This window comes from Dendropsophus ebraccatus, chromosome 5, assembly GCF_027789765.1.
Source record: "Dendropsophus ebraccatus isolate aDenEbr1 chromosome 5, aDenEbr1.pat, whole genome shotgun sequence".
Lineage (NCBI taxonomy): Eukaryota > Metazoa > Chordata > Amphibia > Anura > Hylidae > Dendropsophus > Dendropsophus ebraccatus.
In genome coordinates this window covers 33,958,449-33,979,748 of record NC_091458.1, presented here as the reverse complement: position 1 = coordinate 33,979,748, position 21,300 = coordinate 33,958,449, and the positions used below count along the sequence as shown (strand labels likewise).

The window sequence follows — 21,300 nt, the reverse complement described above, 5'->3', positions numbered from 1 at the left end:
ATAAATATTTTCAGTGCTTTGATACCCTTTTGTAGTAGTGTGTTAATATAGCTTCATTAAATATTGGAATCCTTAACTAAAGAAAAGGTAAGGGTGTACACATCTTTATTCTTAGTTTTAAAGTGTTAGTGTCATGTAAATAAATATTGAGGGGTCAAAAGTTTAGATTAGTCAGTATTGAGATTCTCATTGAAAGATATAAATGGGTGAAATTTATGGAGCTCGGTAGTTGGGGAAGTTGGATGCAGCCCTAAAGCTGCCAGGAAAGCATAGATATAGCCATAGGCTATATCCATATTTTCTGGGACTCCCTTGGGCGGCATCCAACTCTTATAAGGAGAACATGTAATTATAATTTCTGTAGGACAGGGATGGGGAACCTTTGGCCCTCCAGCTGTTGCAAACTACAACTTCAATGATGCCTGGACAACCAACGCTTTGGCTTTTAGGCATGATGGGAATAGTAGTTTTGTAGCAGCTAGAGGGCCCAAGGTTCCCCATCCCTGATGCAGGATATAGGAGATAAGCGATTGAAACAAAACTGCTATGTCTTCCAGAGCGCTGTTTCCAGGACTGGAAGGAAGACTACTGTCTGAAGATTTAAAAACGAAAATCCTTACAGCCTTGAAGGAAGCTGCGATAAGTAGAGGTAAGGATTGTTGGGTTTGTTTATTTTTAACTTTTTTTTTTACATGGGCCGGCTGTACACAGTTTGACTCTATTACCATTAAATTGATGCTGGCACACAGATACTAAAGAAGACTTAAGTGTTAGCGTCCTGTTGACCTGATTCACTGCAGGAGTGGTGTCATTGGAGGAATGGGACTCACTAATAATGACCATTATTAGACCATTTATACAATATTCCGTACTCCTGATCTAACAGTTTCTATGAACATTTTGACTGTAATGGAGCACCACACACTTTACCAGGATATAATATACAGTAGTAGCCCTTCTGATCAGAACCAGCCGGGAGAAATCTGCCCTGAGTGCCTTCTCTTCCATAGACCCATAGACCCATATAACTTCTTTGCTTGTTGTTAAATTACAGTGTAAAATTTCATATATTTATTACCTTGTTCTATTGAGCAAATTCACTGCAGGCTCTTTTATGGAAACACTTCTTAAGGCCGGGTTCACACACCGTAAGACATCGGCCATTCTGTGACCCAGTCGGGTCACAGAACGGCAGGTGTCAGTGAAGATCATCCCAGCCGGTACTGCAGCACCAGCTGGATGATCTTCATTTGTGCTGAATTGGGATGCGGGTGCACTCTCCATTGTGTGAGCTGTCAATGTTGTGCGGCCGCTATTCAATGAATAGTGACCGCACAAACGAAAAAAGTTTTTCGTGCAGCTACAAGGGTTGGGACACTCCGGTTGGGATTCCCTCTGACTGCAGTGCAACGTAACTTTTGTATTCATCACGGCCGTTGTTGCCTATTTGTTTTTTGTTGTTTGCCAATTAATACAAAAGTTACATAGTGTCAACATAGCTTAAATCTGTATATATTATGCGTTATTGCGTAATACCTGTATTAGACCTGTATTAGCTGAAGCATTAAGTGGGTTATCCTGGGAATACTCTTTTAGGGTAGCTTCACACACACCGTATTGCAGTGGATTTTTTGCAGCAGATTTGATCTAAATAACTGCTTGGAGACATGCAGAGAAGGAAGAAAGGAAGAAATAAAACAGTGTTGAGTAGTTTACAGTGCGGGTGTTATAGCCAGTTCATGACTAGCACCAAAGGAAGTATGGAAAACTTTTTGTTCTATAGATTCTCCTAAGAATACAAACAATTAAAATGTTGTCTGTCCAGATATTAAACTAGCAGGGAATAGCGGAAGCTTACATAGTTACACATTTAGATTAGAAATGACTATGATCAAACTCAATATATGATCCAGGTGGCTGAGATACCAATATTATACATAGATTTTTATCCATATGCAGCATGTTGTTTCAGGGTAAATATGCAACAAATTCCCAATTAGACTGGTAAATAATAACAATATATTTTGACATTTTAAACAGTGTATAATATATTACATTGTAGCGCAGCAGCTCCTCTGGGGATACGCAGGTACGGTAACGTTTGCTTGCAGAACCACTAGTATAAGGAATGTTGTTTTTCTGCATCCTATAGTTTTTTCCTCTAACAAAAGTGTTTGATTGTTTGAAAGAAATAACTCCTGAATGATCCCAGTACTAACATATAGGCTATGTTTAAAGCAAATGTACTAGCAGGTACATCACTTTAAGAACTTTACATAAATAGGCTTTCCTTTAACTGTGGCTCAGTTCCCACGCATGGAGCTGGTCTATTCCTGGTGCCCGGTCTGAAGCACTGGGGGCAGGCCTGCCCTCCCCCAGTGTGACGTTCTGCCCTGATTCTAATGGAGCGCATCACAGTGGGGAGGGCAGAACGTTACACTGGGAGCTGGCAGGCCCGCCTCCAGTGCTCCAGGCCGGGCTGGTGACCGGGAATAGAATGGTGCCGTGTGCGGGAACCGGCCGGCGCTTCACAAAAGACTGCAGCACTGGCATACCAGTGTGAAAATCTTAAAGCGATGTATCTGCTGGTACATTCGCTTTAAACACAGTAAAATAATACCAAAGTACCGCCGTAATTTTGAGTGAAAATAAAACAGTATGTGAACAGGTGAAAAAATGGCAAAAGTTTTTTGCAAAAATAGGTTGTGAATAATAGCCATGTTTATGTCTGTGCTCAGTTTACTGACGTTTTTCACTACTGTGTGTGCTCTGATGGTCAATTCCCTATTGACTTCAATAGAGCACAGTATTTTGGTAATATTTTACTGGGTGTGAACATAGCCTTAGTCTTCTGTGTATGTGGAAATGCTGTATATTCCTTAAAGTTCCCTAGAATACCCTGGAAAAATTGACCATGATAGTTAGGATTTCTTTGTATAACTGGTTAAGGCTTTGTTCACACAGCATGTTTTTCTGGCGATTTTACATTTGTGAACAGCCATAATTCTTGAGACAAAAATATGGTCATATTATACAAATTACGGGTTCACACTACGTATATTTGAGGCTGTATGTTTGAGGCTGTATAGCAACCAAAACAAGGAGTGGATTGAAAACACAGAAAGGCTCTGTTCACATAATGTTGTAATTGAGTGGATGGCCGTCATTTAATGGCAAATATTTGCTGTTATTTTAAAACAACGGCTGTTGTAGTGAAATAATGGCCGTTATTTACTGTTATATGGCGGCCATCCACTCAATTTCAACATTGTGTGGACAGAGCCTTTCTGTGTTTTCAATCCACTCCTGGTTTTAGTTGCTATGAGGACCTGACATGAGGACCAAATACTGCCTCAAATATACATAGTGTGAACCCAGCCTTAGAGCTGTATTTTAGATAATATGGCCACATTTTGACTCAAAATGACAGCAGTGTAAAATGGCCAGATAAGGACACTGTGTGAACAAAGCCTGAATATATTGTCTGGGGAGCAGAATTGGGCTTATGCCTCCTGCTTTCTGGTGCTTACTTCCTCACTTTCATCCCCCCCCCACACACACACACCTACCTTTTGAGATGTGAAGGGGCAGGTGTATACAACATTGGTGACATTATGCTGCTATTGGACACAGTTTCACCCAAAACCTACTTTTGCCAGACAAGGAGTGAAAGCAAAGTGAATGGCTGTAAATTGGGCAGTGATACTGTATGCAAGGCTATGCACATGTACAACGTCCCTACTCCTGTATATGCATTCTGTGGTGTTCCACACCATTAGCATAACTTGCCATGCAAACAGCATAGCCCAGCGCTCACACAGTTAGCAGCCACTACAACTATACATTCATGCCATTTTTGTATTTATTTCTACTTTTTTATGTTTTTGAGGTCCTCTAACATATTAAGAAGCTTAAAGGAGAACTCCTGCAAAACAGAAAATCCTGTGTAGGCAGAGGTGGGGTGGGGGGAACATAATAAAAAAGGTATACTTACCAGTCCCTATGTCCTCGCAGTGTCTCCCAGACCCCACCAGATGTCGTTTTCTACTTTACACCAGTTTGATAAATCTCACCCTATGGGTGTAAAGTAGAATTGTCTTAGTTGCCCCTAGCAACCAATCAGATTCCACCTTTCATTTTTGAAAGAATCTGTGAGGAATGAAAAGTGGAATCTGATTGGTTGCTAGGGGAAACTAAGACAGTTCTACTTTACACCATTTTGATAAATCTCCCCGTATGTATTGCCTTTTTTAGAACATAAATTAATATAAGTCACTGTCTTATATTTTTAGACATTCACCAGCTGTCGGGCGTGCATTAATATTACATGCAACGATGCGTGGTCGGTGGACAACAACAGCGGATAATTGTTATTTCAGCTGATCGTTGTCTTTATTGCACCATGCAATAATCTGCTGAATCGGCCTTATTAGGCAGATTATTGATCCATGTAATATGACCTTTAGGGTCCATTTACACTGAAAGATTATCTGCCAAAGATTTGAAGCCAAAGCCAGGAATGGACTTTAAACAGAGATCAGGTCATAAAGGAAAGACTGAGATTTCTCTCCTTTCCAAATCCATTCCTGGCTTAGGCTTCAAATCTTTGGCAGATAATCTGTCAGATAATCTTTCTGTGTAAATGATCCCTTAGATGCTGAAGTCAGCATTTGACAAGCATTCAAGGGATTGTTAGATAGGTATCAGAAATATTTAATCTCGGCCATTAATACTCAGTCCCAATGTTTGACATCCTTACATCCCTATAGACCATATAGGATGGGGTTTCCTAGTGGGACAACCTTTTTACGTTCCTGTAAATATAAATACAATGGATTATCTAATGTAAGGGATCCCACCAATCTGCCCTGTCAGTGTTTACCCCAGTATATGAAATGTCTTGTATGTACAGTAATATTTGCATGCAGTGTTCTGAGTGGAAATCATTACTATGAATTCTTTAGCATGGTGTTGATGTGTCTGATATCTCCAGCATGCACCATTTTTTTGTTCCGCTTGGATTTCATGTTAACCGTGAATTAATGGAAAAGGAGATCCTGGTTGATGTCTGCAAGTATGTGTAGAATGAGATATGTATGTATGAATCATCAGAAAAAAAACAAAAAAAAGTGAGTCAGTGCACTGTAAAAATAAAAAGAAAGCGTATTGACCTGCCTTGATCCCCTGCAGCTGCCGGTTTGATAGCTCACAGACCCCAGCATTATTCATAAGTAGCAGAAACTCCACCCACCAGCTGCTGATTGTCAGTTATATATCCATGCTGTGTATAGGCAGTCAACTGGAGGGTCAGCAGCTGGAGGGTGGGAGGATAGTGCAGCAACAATCCTATTCTCCTGCATATTAGGAGAACGGCTGAACAAAATGATGTAAGTCATACACTGATTTGTTCAGCATTTCTGTCAGTAGCTTATTTTGCCCTCATTTAAGTCAGGATAACGCTAGTGACAGATACCCTTTAAATATTTTTTGCAGCTGGAATACCCCTTAAACACCACAGATAGAACATAATGGTTACATCTTACTAGACTTTACAAGAGACGTTGCCAAAAAGGTGGCCCCTTTCTTATGAGATCAGTTCCTGCTTTGCATTTGTTGGCTGAAAGACTTCCTGATCCACCTATTATGTATCGCTTCAGCCAATCTCTGCAGGGCAGGGAGTAATGGCAGAAAGTGGACTAAATTTGTCACCTAAAGGGACACCTAATGGGTGTAGGAAGTGCAGTTGGTTAAGCATTAAAAGTGCCATTAGAATACACCTAGTCAGAGAAGTGTCCCTCCATAAACAGACGTTTCTACAGTGTCCCCTACACATAATAGTATCTGCAGAGTAAACCCATAAGCAATACTATTAGCAGAGTGCCCCAATAAACAGTGCCGACCAAATGCTGCCATAGGAAGAGCCAGATGATTGCCTCTCTAAAGAACAGTGCCAATGGGGCAGCACCTTCTTAATGTGCCAAAGACTTAATATCAATACATTAAACTCTGGCTTCTCTTTTCTTTAAATAGGCAATTCAGGTTTTATTCAAGTTTGTTTTTTAGTTTTTTTTTCAGTTGTTACGACACTAATATTTCACCTATGTGTTACAATTTTCTCGAAATTATTAATGGATGTATAACTTCTCCATATGCCATATGCATGGTTCACTTGTAATATTTCTTTGAAAGTATTTCTGTCATTTAGCGAAACAACTTTTGACATGTCTGATGACTGATCTCTAGGCAGTTGTCAGGAGAAGCGCGTGTAAGGTACTTTACTTCTAGGTTGGCTGTGATCTCATGGATGGGCTCGATTTATAAATTTGTTAAAGGAGAAGTCCGGCAAATTTTTTAAATTAAATTATTGTATTGCCCCCCAAAGTTATACAAATCACCAATATACACTTAATATGGGAAATGCACATAAAGTGCTTCTTTCCCTGCACTTACTACTGCATCAAGGCTTCACTTCCTGGATAACATGGTGATGTCACTTCCTGGATTACATGGTGATGTCACTTCCTGGATTATATGGTGATATCACTTCCTGGATAAAATGGTGATGTCATGACCTGACTCCCAGAGCTGTGTGGGCTGTGGCTGCTGGATAGGATGATGGCAGGGGCATGTTCAGTTTCCCTCCAGTGCCCTGTGTCCCTCAGTGTCCCCCTGCCATCATCCTCCACAGCCCGCAGCCACAGCCCGCACAGCTCTGGGAGTCGGGTTGTGACATCACCATTTTATCCAGGAAGTGACATCACCATTTTATCCAGGAAGTGAAGCCTTGATGCAGTAGTAAGTGCAGGGGAAAGAAGCACTTTATGTGCATTTTCCATAAAGTGTATATTAGTGATTTGTATAGCTTTTGGGGGCAATATAATACTTAAATAATTTTTTTGCCGGACTCCTTTAGGCCCGCCAATTGTAGCTGGTTAGAGATTGCGGCTAGCTGGGAAGTAAATTGCACTACTGCACACATCTCACAGCAATATCTAGAGATTGCTCAGAGTCTGAACACTCCCTTGAGCAATCAAAACTTTCAACAAGTCTGACAGTAAAAGGTTTTTATAAATGACAAAAACATTTTTTCCCAGCAAGCTGTTAGGCAAGTATTCTTGCGTATTTGTAAACAGAGGTTCTCATGATGATGGGACACAGACTAGCCACTGTCTTCTCAGGTTTACAGAAGTAATAAAACTATGAGTAGAGGGCTAAAAAGAAAAGAAAAAACTGGCACACACCATTTTAACCTAGTATTTCCTCCAACTGTGGCTTGTATCTCTTATGGCATCATGGGAATAGAATCTCTGCCAGTATTTATAAATGATGCATGCATTAACCTATGTAAATGGGAATGTATTATTAACATTGTTGTCTGTAAGAGAATTTTAAGTGTTTAGTTCTATATGTGATAAGTAAGTAATGCTTGTATAACAATCTATTAATGCATTTTCATAGAATTGTTTTCTTTGGTTATTGTACAATAAAATATTAAAGGGATTGTCTATGATTAGAAAACACGATCTGTGCCACATCTGTCCATAGGCTGCATGAAATCATTGAGTTGAATAGGGCAAGCTGCAGTGTTAGGGTCCTATTAGATGGCATGATGGCAGCACAATCAATAATGTAAAGGAGTGCTGATCAGCTAGATCGGCACTCATTTACTAAGCCTGTTACACTGCTCGGTAATCATTTAGCAAAGGCTGCACGGACATCATTAGCGATAGGCAGCCCTTGCCCTAAACTGTTATACATTACCTCACCATGCTCCCCGACTTCTCCAGCCCTTTGTCTGCTTCCCGGCAGCTGCAGCTTCAGAGCGGCCTGTCTAAGCTGACAGGCCGCTCAGCCAATCATTGGCTGGGACCGCTGTGGCCAATGATTGGCTGAGCGGCTTGTCAGCTCAGAGATGCTAAAACTTAATCCGTGGCACTGGGGAGGAATCAGAGGGCAGAAGAAGAGGTAATGTATAACAATTTATTCAATTGTTAACCATCGGCCGCGCATCGCTATTACATTTATGCATGATTTTAGGTCTAGGTGTCATCAGCCGATCGTCTATATCCCTCTACTACAAGGAGGGATAATTGGCTGAATCAGCCTGATTCAGTTGATTATCACACCGTGTAGTAGGGCTCTTAGACACTTTTCTAGAGAATCCACGTTAGAGAATCCATGTTATAGAGGCCTAATTATTTTTTCTATCTCCCCACAGGTAGACCCTGTACCCAGCTTCAACTCTTGAATCCTGAACGCTTTATACGTCTTATAAAAGAAATAATGAATACCACATGGCCAACAAGAGACTTGGTTGTACAATGGCTTCCAGGCAAAGACAAAAAACATCCTCCTATTTCATGGCTTAAAATGGTCTGGAGACTTTTGTACATACATTTTTCAGAAGATTTGACATGTCTTGATGATATGCCACTCATCCCTACAAAACTGCTGGAGGAAGAAGGAGAAGAAGAAGAACAACAAGAAACCAAACTGGAACTTATTCGTCTGAGGACACCATCTCCTGTAATTTACGATGATGTGTCTGACACTCAGCTCCCAGAACATTTGCCTCAAATAATTAAAAATCTTGGCGGTATTGTCCTCACATGTTTAGATCCATCTGTACAGCATCCTCTACTCAAAAAATATGTCTATCCCCCCACACCTAGTGCTCTTCTACAAATAATGGACAGGATGTCTCTTCAAAAGCTATCCAGCCAAATTGCTTCATTGACCCCAATTCAAAAAGATGCCTTGAGAAGGTTCCTTGCTAGTCTAACAGACATAAATGAAAAAGAAAGGAAAATCATTCAAGAGCTGATGGTTTTTAAAAGAATCGAACAGACTTCCGAAAAAAAGAATTCCTATGTTTTCTTAAGAGGGTGCAAAGTACTTCATCACAATGCTAAGCTTCCACCCAAAACCCGTCTTTCCTTTCCCATAATCGATAGCAGTGATGAGGAAACCATTAGACTAACCAAGATGCTAAAGGTAGAACAATTGAAAAGCACGGACTGCTTGAAAATTATATTGCAAGATGTAGAGAAGGGTTTTTATTCAGCTGAAGAACGGACAAATGTTATGCTCTGGGTTCTGGAAAATTTAACTTTCCTAAAAAACGAGAACCATGCGGTAATTAATTGGTTGTCAAGCCTTAAATTCATACCTGTTCATAAAGAACGACTTGTTTCAGCTAGTGAACTATTTGATCCAGAGATAGATATCCTCCAAAACCTATTTTGTTCTGAGGAACAGATCTATTTCCCTCCTGCTATATTTACATCCTCAGATGTCTTACACTCTCTTAGACAAGTTGGTCTGAAAAATGATTCTAACATCTTAGAAAAAGACATTGTTCAAATTGCTAAGAAAATCGAGGCTTTGTACGGTGGATCGGGGAGAAACGACGAGATTGTTGTAAAAAAGGCAAAAACTTTACTCACTATTTTAAAAAGAAATTATAAGCTTTTACAGTCACCTGAAGGAAAAGCCATATTAAAAAAGATCAAGTGGATACCTGCTATCAAAGAACGACCACCAAATTATCCAAATTCCTTGGTTTGGATGGGAGACCAGTTCAAATTGTACGCTCCTGGAGATATGTGCAGTGTGTCTTATGCTGTTCTAGTGGGGTCTTCTGTTCCAATGTTGGAAAACATGCATGACAATATTGAAAAAGTCCTTGGCATTTCGAGGGAGCCTAGCATCGAAGCCGTGTTGAAACATCTTAAAGTCGTAGCTGATTGGTATAATTCCAAAGCAATTACTGATGAGGACTATTATCAGTTCCAGCACATCCTGCTAGAGATATATAGTTTCATGCAAGAATGTCTTGAAAAAGGCAAAGAACTCTACAAAGCCCTATCTTTTCCATGGGTCTGGACAGGCAAGACATTTTGTTCCCCAAAGCAAGCAATCATAACTTCAGCCTACAGCCTTGACCTTCAGCCCTTTTTGCACAACATACCAAATACTATGGTGAAATTTCACAAATTGTTCAAGTTTTGTGGTTCCATTGAGCAGCTAACACCTGGACAAATCTTTGCCGTTGTTAACATCATATATGAACGTAGTAAACAACCCATGGATAAGGAGGAGAACATGCAGAACCTGAACATAATGCTGAATATTGTAAGGTGGATGTATAGTCATCAGATTGTTGTAAGTCTAGATACACCATTGCCCGTGCATTTTAACAAAGATCACTCAAAACTTGTAATGAGACCGATTCATGAATGTTGTTACTGTGATATTAAAGTTGATGACCTCAATGACCTCCTTGAAGACTCTGTGGAACCCATAATATTAGTACATGAAGATATACCAATGAAGACAGCAGAATGGCTGAATGTACCATGTTTAAGTACACGGCTTATTAACCCTGAAAACATGGGGTTTGAACAATCAGGCCAAAGAGAGCCACTTACAGTGAGGATTAAAAATATTCTGGAAGAATACCCTTCTGTGTCTGATATCTTCAAGGAACTTCTTCAAAATGCAGATGATGCCTCAGCCTCTGAGTGCAATTTCATGATTGACATGAGACGAAATATGGATATAAGGGAAAATCTTCTGGACCCGGGAATGGCAGCATGTCATGGGCCTGCGCTATGGTCGTACAATAATTCAGAGTTTACAGATAAAGATTTTTTAAACATTACAAGACTTGGAGAATCCTTAAAAAGAAGTGAAGTTGACAAAGTCGGAAAATTTGGCCTAGGATTCAACTCTGTCTACCACATCACAGACATTCCCATCATTATGAGTAGAGAGTTTATGATCATGTTTGATCCAAATATTAATCACATCAGCAAACATATAAGAGACAGGTCTAACCCAGGAATCAAAATTAACTGGAGCAAACAGCAGAAAAGACTTCGCAAATTTCCCAATCAGTTCAAGCCATTTATAGGTGTATTTAATTGTCATCTACCACTTGCTGTGGAGGCGCCATACTGCTACAAAGGTACTCTTTTCCGACTATCCTTTAGAACACAACAGGAAGCCAAAATGAGTGAGATTAGCAGCTCCTGCTACAACACGGCGGACATTTATACGCTTGTGGATGAATTTAGCTTGTGTGGCTACAGACTAATACTTTTTACTCAGAATGTGAACTCCATGGTCTTGAAATATTTAAAGCCTGAAGAATCAGAACCATCATTAGCTCAAGACACCGTAACTATTAAAAAAACTATGTGCTCCTCGAAGGTTTTAGCTAACCCAACAAGAATACTTACAGAAGCCGCCAAAGTAATGAGTTACTGTAATTCTTCCAAGAAGTATCCGAATGAAATGCCCAAATCATCATGCATCTTGCAGATCGTGGTTCAAGAGTTTCATCATGTATTCAGGCGAATAGTTGACCTTCATTCTCCATTATTCAGGGGTCCTGAAGATGAACCAGCACACATATTCGAGATGGCTAAGTCTGGACCGACTAAGAGAATGACTGAGGAACTGCCACAAAAAACTATGGACTCAACAACATGGCTTATATGTTCCTGTATGGATATAAGCGAAGCTTTGAAATTTGCTTTGAGTGATAGTGGCAAGAGACTTGGGCTTGTTCCTTGTGGTGGGGTAGCAGTTATGCTTTCTGAAAATCAAGGCGGAAAATGGACAGTAAAACCATTTTCTGGTAATATTGGCGAAGTGTTTTGCTATCTACCTCTCCGTATCAAAACTGGACTGCCACTACACATAAATGGCTGCTTTGCTGTGACCTCAAATCGGAAAGAAATTTGGAAAACAGACACCAAGGGAAGGTGGAATAGTGTATTCATGAGGCATGTAATTGTGCGTTCTTATCTAGAGGCTCTTTGCGTCTTAAGAGACATGTCTACCAGTGGAGAGCTGATAAACTACAACTACTATTCTATATGGCCAGACCCTGACTATGTCCATGATGACTTTTCTGTCATTTGCCAAGGACTGTACGAAGACATTGCCAAAGGAAAGGGCAAAGACCGCATGAAAGTATTTTCTGATGGAACATCTTGGGTTTCTATGAAAAATGTGAGATTTCTGGATGACTCTTTACTCAAAAGACCAGACATTGGACCAGCTGCATTCAAGATTTTCATGAAATATCTAAAAAAGACTGGCTCCAAAAACCTTTGTGCTGTGGAACTGCCATCTTGGGTTAAATTGGGGTTTGAAGAAGCAGGGTGTACCGATGTGCTGATTGAGAACACTTTTTCGGAAAGACAATTTTTTTCGGAAGTATTTTTTCCACACATAGCCGAAATCCAGCCTGAACTACGAGATCCATTGATGCTTTTTGTTTTGAACGAAAGAATACAAGCATTCAGTGAAATTCTTCAAGTTACGCCATGTATTCCTTGCTCTAGTGAGGACCATGCTTTGGTTGTTCCTTTAAGGCTCATCCATCCTGAAGGTAGAGTAGCCAAACTGTATGACAACAATGATGGGAGATTTCCCTATGGAACAAATCAGAATTACTTAAACCCAGTAGTTTTGGTAAAGCTGGTTCAATTAGGGATGATGAAGGATGACATTTTATGGGAGGACTTAATTGAACGCATTGAATCCATCACGCTGATCAATAAAACTGATCATGCTGCAGCTTGCCTAAGAAGCAATATTATTTTAAGTTTGATTGATGAGAAACTTAAGTTCAGGGACCCAAAGTCCAAGGAATTTTGCAACAAATGCCAAACTTCTCCATTTTTGCCTTTTCTTACTAAGCCAGCTGGTTTCTCCCTTCATTGGAAAGGAAGTGACTTTAAAAGTGAGGAAATGTTTGCAGCTACAGATCTATACACGGTTGAGCACCAAGACACGGTTTGCCTCTTAAAGCCAATTCTTAATGAAAACTCTCCTTCTTTTAGGGGTTGTGGACCCATATCCTTAGCAGTCAAAGAATATCTCGGTTTACTTAAGAAACCTTCACCTGAGTTGGTTCTTGACCAGTTAAAGGAAATTGCAAAATATACTGATGGAAACACCTTGTACCAAGAAAACATTACAAATGCCTGCTATAAATTTCTCAATGAAGCCATCCTCTTAAATGAAGCTACAAAGACAATGGTTGTTACAAAACTGAAGACATTTCCTTTTATATTTATTGAGGGCATCTACGTTACTTCAGAAAAAGTTTCCTTCCATCTCAACTTTGACGCAGCTCCTTATCTCTATCAGATGCCTAACAAATACAAAAATAATTTTCGTGAATTGTTTGAAAGTGTTGGTGTGAAACAGACCTTCACAGTAGAAGATTTTGCATCTGTGCTTGAAACGATCAAAGGTGTTAATAAGAACAAAAAAATATCAGAGAATGATTTTCAGCTTTGTCGACGCATTATTAGTGAAGGAATTTGGGGGCTTATCCGAGAAAAAAGTCAAGAATTTTGTGAGATGAATTATGGTCAAATTCTTCTACCAGATGCCAATCTTTACCTACTTCCAGCTAAATCGCTATGCTACAATGACTGCCCATGGATTCAAGTAAAAGATGCTGCCGTGAAGTACTGCCATTCTGACATTCCAAGGGAGGTGGCTGTAAAGCTTGGGTCAATACCAAAAAGACACAAAGCTCTAGAAAGGTATGCAACTAACATTTGCTTTACTACACTTGGAACTGAATTTGGACAGAAGGAGAAGCTTACTAGCAGAATCAAAAGCATCCTCAATGCTTATCCGTCTGAAAAGGAGATGTTGAAGGAGCTTCTTCAAAATGCTGATGATGCAAAAGCCACCGAAATATGTTTTGTCTTTGATCCAAGAAACCATCCATCCGACAGAATATTTGATGAGAAATGGACACCTCTACAAGGTCCAGCACTGTGTGTATACAACAATCAGCCCTTCACAGATGATGATATAAGAGGCATTCAGAACTTAGGGAGAGGAACCAAGGAAGGCAACCCTTGTAAAACTGGTCAGTATGGAATAGGCTTCAACTCTGTTTACCACATTACAGATTGTCCTTCTTTCATCTCATCCAATGACATAATATGCATCTTCGACCCTCATGCACGATATGCCCCAGGGGCAACATCACTTAGCCCCGGACGAATGTTTAGAGACTTGGATGCAGATTTCAGAACACAGTTTTCAGATGTTCTAAATCTCTATTTGGGAAAACACTTTAATCTTTCCAGTGCAACCATGTTTCGCTTTCCACTAAGAAATTCAGAGATGGCGAAAAGCTCTGAGATCTCATCAGTTCCTTGCTCTGACAGGATGGTGCAAAACCTCCTTGACAAGTTGCGCACAGATGGAGCTGAACTTCTTATGTTCTTGAATCACATGGAGAAGATTTCTATCTGTGAAATAGAGAAGACAACTGGTGCTCTAAAAGTGTTATACTCTGTCCAAGGCAAAATCACAGATGGTGACCGGCTAAAACGCAAACAGTTTCATTCATCTGTAATTGACAGTGTTACCAAGAAAAAACAATTGAAAGATATCCCAGTCCAACAAATTACTTACACAATGGACATTGAAGACACTGAAGGAAATCTCACAACATGGTTAATTTGTAATCGTTCTGGTTACTCTAACATGGGTAAAGTCTTAAAGAGCGTGATATCTGCACACAAAAATCATGACATCACATTGTTTCCACGAGGTGGAGTAGCTGCTTGCGTTACCCACAATTACAAGAAGCCATACAGAGCATTCTGTTTTTTGCCCCTTTCACTGGAAACAGGACTTCCTTTTCATGTCAATGGACATTTTGCTTTGGATTCAGCAAGACGTAATTTGTGGCGAGATGATGATGGAGTTGGAGTGAGAAGTGACTGGAATAACAGCTTGATGACTTCCTTAGTGGCTCCAGCTTATGTAGAGTTACTGGTTCAACTAAAGAAACGTAACTTTCCTGGAACGGACCCCACAATCTCTGTATTGCACAATACCCCAGTCCATGCTGTGAAGGACATTTTGAAAAAGTTCTTGTCTTTTTTCCCAGTAAATAGACTCGATTTACAGCCAGACTGGTATTGCCTGGTGAAAGCTGTCTATGTTTGCATATACGAGGAATCAAAGCGCCTCTTGCCTGTAGTACGAGCTCCAAATGTTGACGGCTCCGACATGCAGTCAGCTGTCATTATCACATGGGTAAACATGTCAGCTGTAAACTCTGGGAAACCGTACTTTGACAATTTATTACAAGATGAACTACATCACATGAAAAATATGGAATACAATATAACTACTCGCAAGACAGTAGCTGAAAATGTTTACAGACTCAAACATCTCCTCTTGGAAATTGGGTTCAACTTGGTTTATTACAGTGACGAGACGGCAAATCTTTATCATTGTCTAGTTGATGCAGGCATCCCAGTGACTTATGCGACTCCTTCAGATGTCCGTCATTTTCTGATGACTTTCTCTTCTCCTGACACAAACTGCCACATTGGAAAGCTACCTTGCCGCCTGCAGCAGACAAACCTCAAGCTGTTTCACAGTTTGAAGCTTCTCGTAGATTATTGCTTGAAAGATGCAGAAGAAAGTGAAATCCAGATTGAAGGATTGCCACTTTTAATTACTCTGGACAATGTATTGCAAGTTTTTGATGCAAAGCAAGCAAAATTCCTAACCACTTACCATGAGCTAATCCCGTCTCGAAAAGATCTGTTTATGAATACTTTGTATCTGAGGTATAGCAGTATTTTACTGTCAAGCAAAGTTGCCAAAGTTTTCGACATCAACAGTTTTGCCGACCTGCTCTCCTCCGTTCTTCCCAGAGAGTACAAAACAAAAGTTTTTGTTCCTTGGAAAGATAATTTTGCCAGCGAAACGTGGCTAAAAAATGCTTGGCATTTTATCAGTGAGTCTGTAAATGTTAAAGATGACCAAAACAACGCCACTACATTTGAATCGGTTGTTGAGACCCTAAAAGATTGGGCTCTGTTACCAGGAATAAAGTTCACAGTGTCACCTGGCCAATTAATCATTCCAGATGGTGATGTGTTACTGCCATTTAGCCTCATGCACATCGCAATCTTTCCAAATGCTCAGAGTGATAAAGTTTTTCATACGTTGATGAAGACTGGGTGCATTCAACTAGCGCTGAACAAAATTTGCTCAAAAGACAATATATTGCTCCCCTTGTTGGCTGGACATACAGCAAATATAGACAACCCAATGAGTATTCTCCGAGCTATCTATCACATGATTCAGACATCAACATTTAGGACTGAGAAGATAGCTGAAAATGACTTTGATGCCCTTTTGATGTATTTCAACTGCCATTTGAACCAACTTACATCAGAAGATGCAATTACCATTTTGAAGTCACTTCCATGTTACAAGTCTGTCAGCGGTCGTTACATTACCCTGTCTAAATATGGGACGTGTTATGTCCTAACAAAGAGCATACCGTCAGCCGAAGTGGATAAATGGTCTCACTCATCATCCTTTGCTTTTCTCGAAGAAAAGATTAATTTGAAAGAATTGTACAATGCATTAGGATGTGTCCCTGTTGATGATCTAGAAATTTATTTGAAACATCTTCTGCCAAAATTTGAAAACCTCTCCTATCATGCCAAAGTGGAGCACTTGATTTACCTAAAAAATTGCTTATCCAACCTGGAAGACAGTTCTACAGTAAAGGAGCAACTTTTTGCAAAACTAGAAGACCTGGCCTTTATTCATGATTCCAGTGGCCGTCTTAAACCTGCCAAGAACTTTTACGATCGGACTGTGAGAGTTTTTGAGGTCATGCTTTCTGACAAACTGTTCATTCCCCTTGAGTTCTTTAAAAAACTAGAGCAAATTACAAAGCCAAAGAACCAAACTTCTTTCTTTCTCTCGTGGATCAAATTTCTCCGCAACATAGGCCTAAGGCATGTTATTTCCCAACAACAGTTGTTGCAGTTTGCAAAAGAGATCAGTATGCGAGCTAATTCAGAAGGTTGGACAAAAGAAGTGCTGCAAAACACTGTTGATGTCATTCTTTATCATGTTTTTCAAGAAAGAACAGATTTGTTTGCTGGAAACTTTTTGAAGGAGTTGTCAATGGTCCCCTTTTTGTGTCCAGAACGAGCACCTGCAGAACTTGTACGCTTTCATCCTCAGTACCAGGAGGTAAATGGAACACTCCCTCTCATAAGATTTAATGGAGCGCAAGTAAATCCAAAGTTCAAACAGACAGATGTAATGCAGCTGCTCTGGACATCTTGCCCAATTCTTCCTGAAAAGGCAACACCATTAACCATTAAAGAACAAGAGGGTAGTACACTTGGCCCACAAGAACAGCTTGAACAAGTTTTAACAATGCTTAATGTAAATTTGGATCCTTCACTTGACAAAGTGATAAACAATTGTCGAAATATATGCAACATTACTACCATAGATGATGAAATTGTGAAGACAAGGGTAAAGGTTCTGAGGAGTATCTATGAATTCCTCAGCACTGAAAAGAAAGAATTCAAGTTCCAGCTTAGAGGAGTTGCTTTTGTGATGGTTGAAGATGGGTGGAAACTTTTAAAGCCAGAAGAGGTGGTGATAAATCTGGAATTTGAGTCTGACTTTAAACCATACCTTTACAAGCTTCCTCTGGAGTTAGGCACCTTTCATCAGCTATTTAAGAACTTGGGCACAGAAGATGTTGTTTCTACAAAGCAGTATGTTGAAGTTCTTAGTCGTATTTTTAAGAATTCTGAAGGAAAACAGCTAGATCCTAATGAAATGCGCACTGTAAAGAGAGTGGTGTCTGGACTACTCAAAAGTCTTCAGAATGATTCAGCTAAAGTACGGAATGACTTAGAAAACATTCGAGACCTTGCACTTTACCTTCCAAGTCAAGATGGAAGATTGGTCAAATCTAGCATTTTAGTGTTTGATGATGCCCCCCATTATAAAAGCCGAATTCAGGGAAACATTGGCGTTCAGATGCTTGTTGACCTTAGCCAGTGTTACATGGGAAAGGATCATGGCTTTCACACAAGAATCATTATGCTTCTTCCTCAAAAGTTAAGACCACGACTCCTTAGTAGCATACTCGAAGAACAGCTGGATGAAGAAACACCCAAAACATGCCAGTTTGGTACGCTATGCTCTTTGCAAGGCAGACTTCAGTTGTTACTTTCTTCTGAGCAGTTCATCACTGGACTCATAAGAATCATGAAACATGAAAACGACAATGCATTTTTAGCAAATGAGGATAAAGCCATAAAGCTTTGCAAAGCATTACGAGAAGGCTTAAAGGTGTCCTGCTTTGAAAAGTTGCAAACAACTTTACGAGTCAAGGGATTTAACCCGATCCCACACAGTAGGAGTGAAACTCTTGCATTTCTGAAAAGATACGGACATGCAGTGATATTACTTTACATACAGCACTCTGACAGCAAAGATATTAATTTCTTGTTAGCGTTAGCTATGACCTTGAAATCTGCAACAGACAATCTCATATCCGACACATCATATCTGATTGCTATGTTGGGTTGCAATGACATCTACAGGATCAATGAAAAGCTTGATAGTCTTGGTGTTAAATACGACTCCTCCATTGAACAATCAAAACTTGAACTTCCTATGCCTGGTACCCCTATACCAGCAGAAATTCACTATACACTACTTATGGATCCCACCAATGTTTTCTACCCAGGTGAATATGTTGGATATCTAGTGGATGCTGAAGGTGGAGACTCATTTGGCTCCTACCAGCCAACGTACACCTATGCAATCATTGTGCAAGAAGTAGAAAAAGAAGATGACAACTCAGGTTCTCTGGGAAAGTTTTATCAGATAGACATTGGTTATAGTGAATATAAAATAGTTAGCTCACTTGATTTGTACAAGTTTTCGAGGCCAGAGGAAAGTGTTCCAAACAAAGACAGTGCTCCATCAACACCAACAAGTCCAACAGAATTCCCTCACCCCGGCCCGCGGACAGCCCCATCATTTACTAACAAGGAAAGTAACAAAACAAGCTCAAAACATCAGTCACCCAAAAAGATCAAATTGAATTCTTTACCAGAGATCCTAAAGGAAGTTACTGTTGTGATAGAACAGGCCTGGAAGCTTGCCGAGTCAGAAAGGAAGAAGATAATAAGAAGACTATATCTAAAGTGGCATCCGGATAAAAACGCAGAAAATCTTGATATAGCAACTGAGGTTTTTAAACATCTTCAAAATGAAATCAACCGACTAGAGAAGCAAGCATTTGTAGATATCAATGTCGAAAGGACGGCAAGAAGAACCTACACCACCCCATCTTCTAGGTTTCAGTCTGAAAAGTCTTCCTTTCAAAGGTTTTATTCTTCCTGGAACCAAGAGGCAACAAATCATAAATCTGAGAGACAACAGTACAGAGAAAAGTTTACTGCCCCTACAGGATCCTATGATTCAAAGCGATTCTTTGTACCTCCAACGTTCAAGTCTGTTGGTAACCCCGTTGAAGCCCGTAGGTGGCTTAGGCAAGCTAGGGCTAACTTTTCTGCTGCAAGAAATGATATGCATAAGAATGCAAATGAGTGGGTGTGTTTCAAATGCTATCTCTCTACCAAATTAGCATTGATTGCAGCCGATTATGCCGTCAGAGGAAAATCCGATAAAGATGTAAAACCAACGGCCCTTGCACAGAAGATTGAAGAGTATGGTCACCAGCTAGAAGGTCTCACTAAAGATGTCCAAACCTTGGAGGCTTACGGGGTGGATAGCTTAAAGACTCGCTATCCTGACATGCTTCCCTTCCCACAAATCCCAAATGACAGGTTCACCTCTGATGTAGCCATGAGGGTAATGGAATGCACTGCTTGTATAATTATAAAACTTGAAAATTTTATACAAAATAAGATTATTTAAATTGAAGAACATCTTCTTTTACGTATGCAAATAGGGTTCACACAATGTAAAGATTGCACAGTACAGGAGCTCATTTCACTAAATGCTATCACTCGAATGTTTACTCAGAGGGTCGATACAGTAGACTTGTCAGAAAAGTGGAAGAGTTTAACTTAAATAAAATGTATTTGCAGAATTGTTGCTGCTAATAAAGACAGGATTATATTTTAGTATATAGAACACCTATAGGCTCTGAAAAGGTCAATGAACCCTCAAATTTGTATATGGATGTATGGACATTTTCACATTGATCTGCTTACTGTATATTCGCTAACCTGTTCTGTAGCTGGGCCCGGTTTTTATGTATCATATTTGCCATGATCTTCTGATCGCCCTTGGAGGAAGGAGGGATCAGGCATATTTTATTTCATCACACCTAATGCTTTGTTCTTGCACAGGGGCATAAATACCACTGCTGTAGCAGCCATAGTGGCTGCTACAGGGCCCGCCGCATCAGGGGGCCTGCTCCTGCAATACACTGGAAACCCTGAGTTGTCATCATTTGCAGCACCCAGTGGCTGAGCGGGCCTTTCCGGGTTCTGCAAATGCCCCTTTAACTGCAAACACGCAGTTATAATTACACTTGACGGCTTAGTGGTCAGTCGAGGGGCCCAGTGGTCAGTTTGCTGTGGAGCCCAGCCATTTCTAGTTATGTTCCTGCAGAACTAAAGCTCATTTTCCTATTGAAATAAACCTACTTGCTCATCCAACCATTTTCTCACATGTATGGCCAGCTCTAGTCTAACTCCGTGTCCTTCTTGGCCCTATTCCCTGCCTCATAGATCTAAGCTAACAAACTTATTCCAAATCGACAATGGCTTACTAATTTCTTGAAATGTGCTACTGTAAAAAATTCTAGTGTTATAAATGATTGCCCACTGTAAAACAGGATACATATAGAAATGTAGAATATGAAGAAGTTAAAGGGGTTGTCTGGCTTAGAAAATCCATTTTTAAAGACCCTCCTAGGGAATTATGAATACATTGAAGAGGATCGCCCATTCAGTACTCGGCCATAGGCGATGGGACTACAAAGAGGGTCTCTGGAGGTTTCCTCTGGGAAATGTATACTTACCCTCTGGCGGTACTTTTCGCCAGATCACGCTTTCATCAGGGAACCCCTCTAACAAAAAGGGATTTTCCAAAGCATACAACCCCTGTAATAAACGGGTGCTCTGCCCCTAATTCTTTGCACCTTAACTATTAAAGGGTCTCAATTGGATTATAGATTTTACTCGAAGAGCCTTATAATGTATATACCTAGGTAATAGAAAATTAGTAGTAATATAGTTATTTTTTAGCAAGGGCTTTATTTGCTAAACGTTAAGAAGCGGCATCTCCGAGCTTTAATGCAAAATGTGTAATGTGAATAGAACGGAAATGATGTATATACTGTACAAATGAATGTCTGTTGTGCATACCCGAAACAAGCACTTTATGTAACCAAAGCTGAGCAGCACATTAGACAATCCCTTCATA

General features: G+C 40.1%; 1 protein-coding gene across 2 annotated transcripts in view; it reads left to right on the top strand.

Annotated features, from left to right (window-relative positions):
- SACS (sacsin molecular chaperone) overlaps window positions 1-20,905 on the top strand; it is a 59,557-nt gene extending 38,652 nt beyond the window's left edge. Inside the window, exons 9-10 of one of the 2 annotated variants that reach the window (XM_069969830.1) lie at window positions 558-649; window positions 8,219-20,905. In XM_069969830.1, the coding sequence (XP_069825931.1) occupies window positions 558-649; window positions 8,219-19,782 (11,656 nt within the window). In that variant the 3' untranslated portion in view covers window positions 19,783-20,905. Of the gene's footprint in view, window positions 1-557; window positions 650-1,728; window positions 1,759-8,218 lie in introns of those variants that run through there. The other variant, XM_069969832.1, reaches the window with a different exon arrangement.
- The last annotated feature ends 395 nt before the right edge of the window (window positions 20,906-21,300 follow it).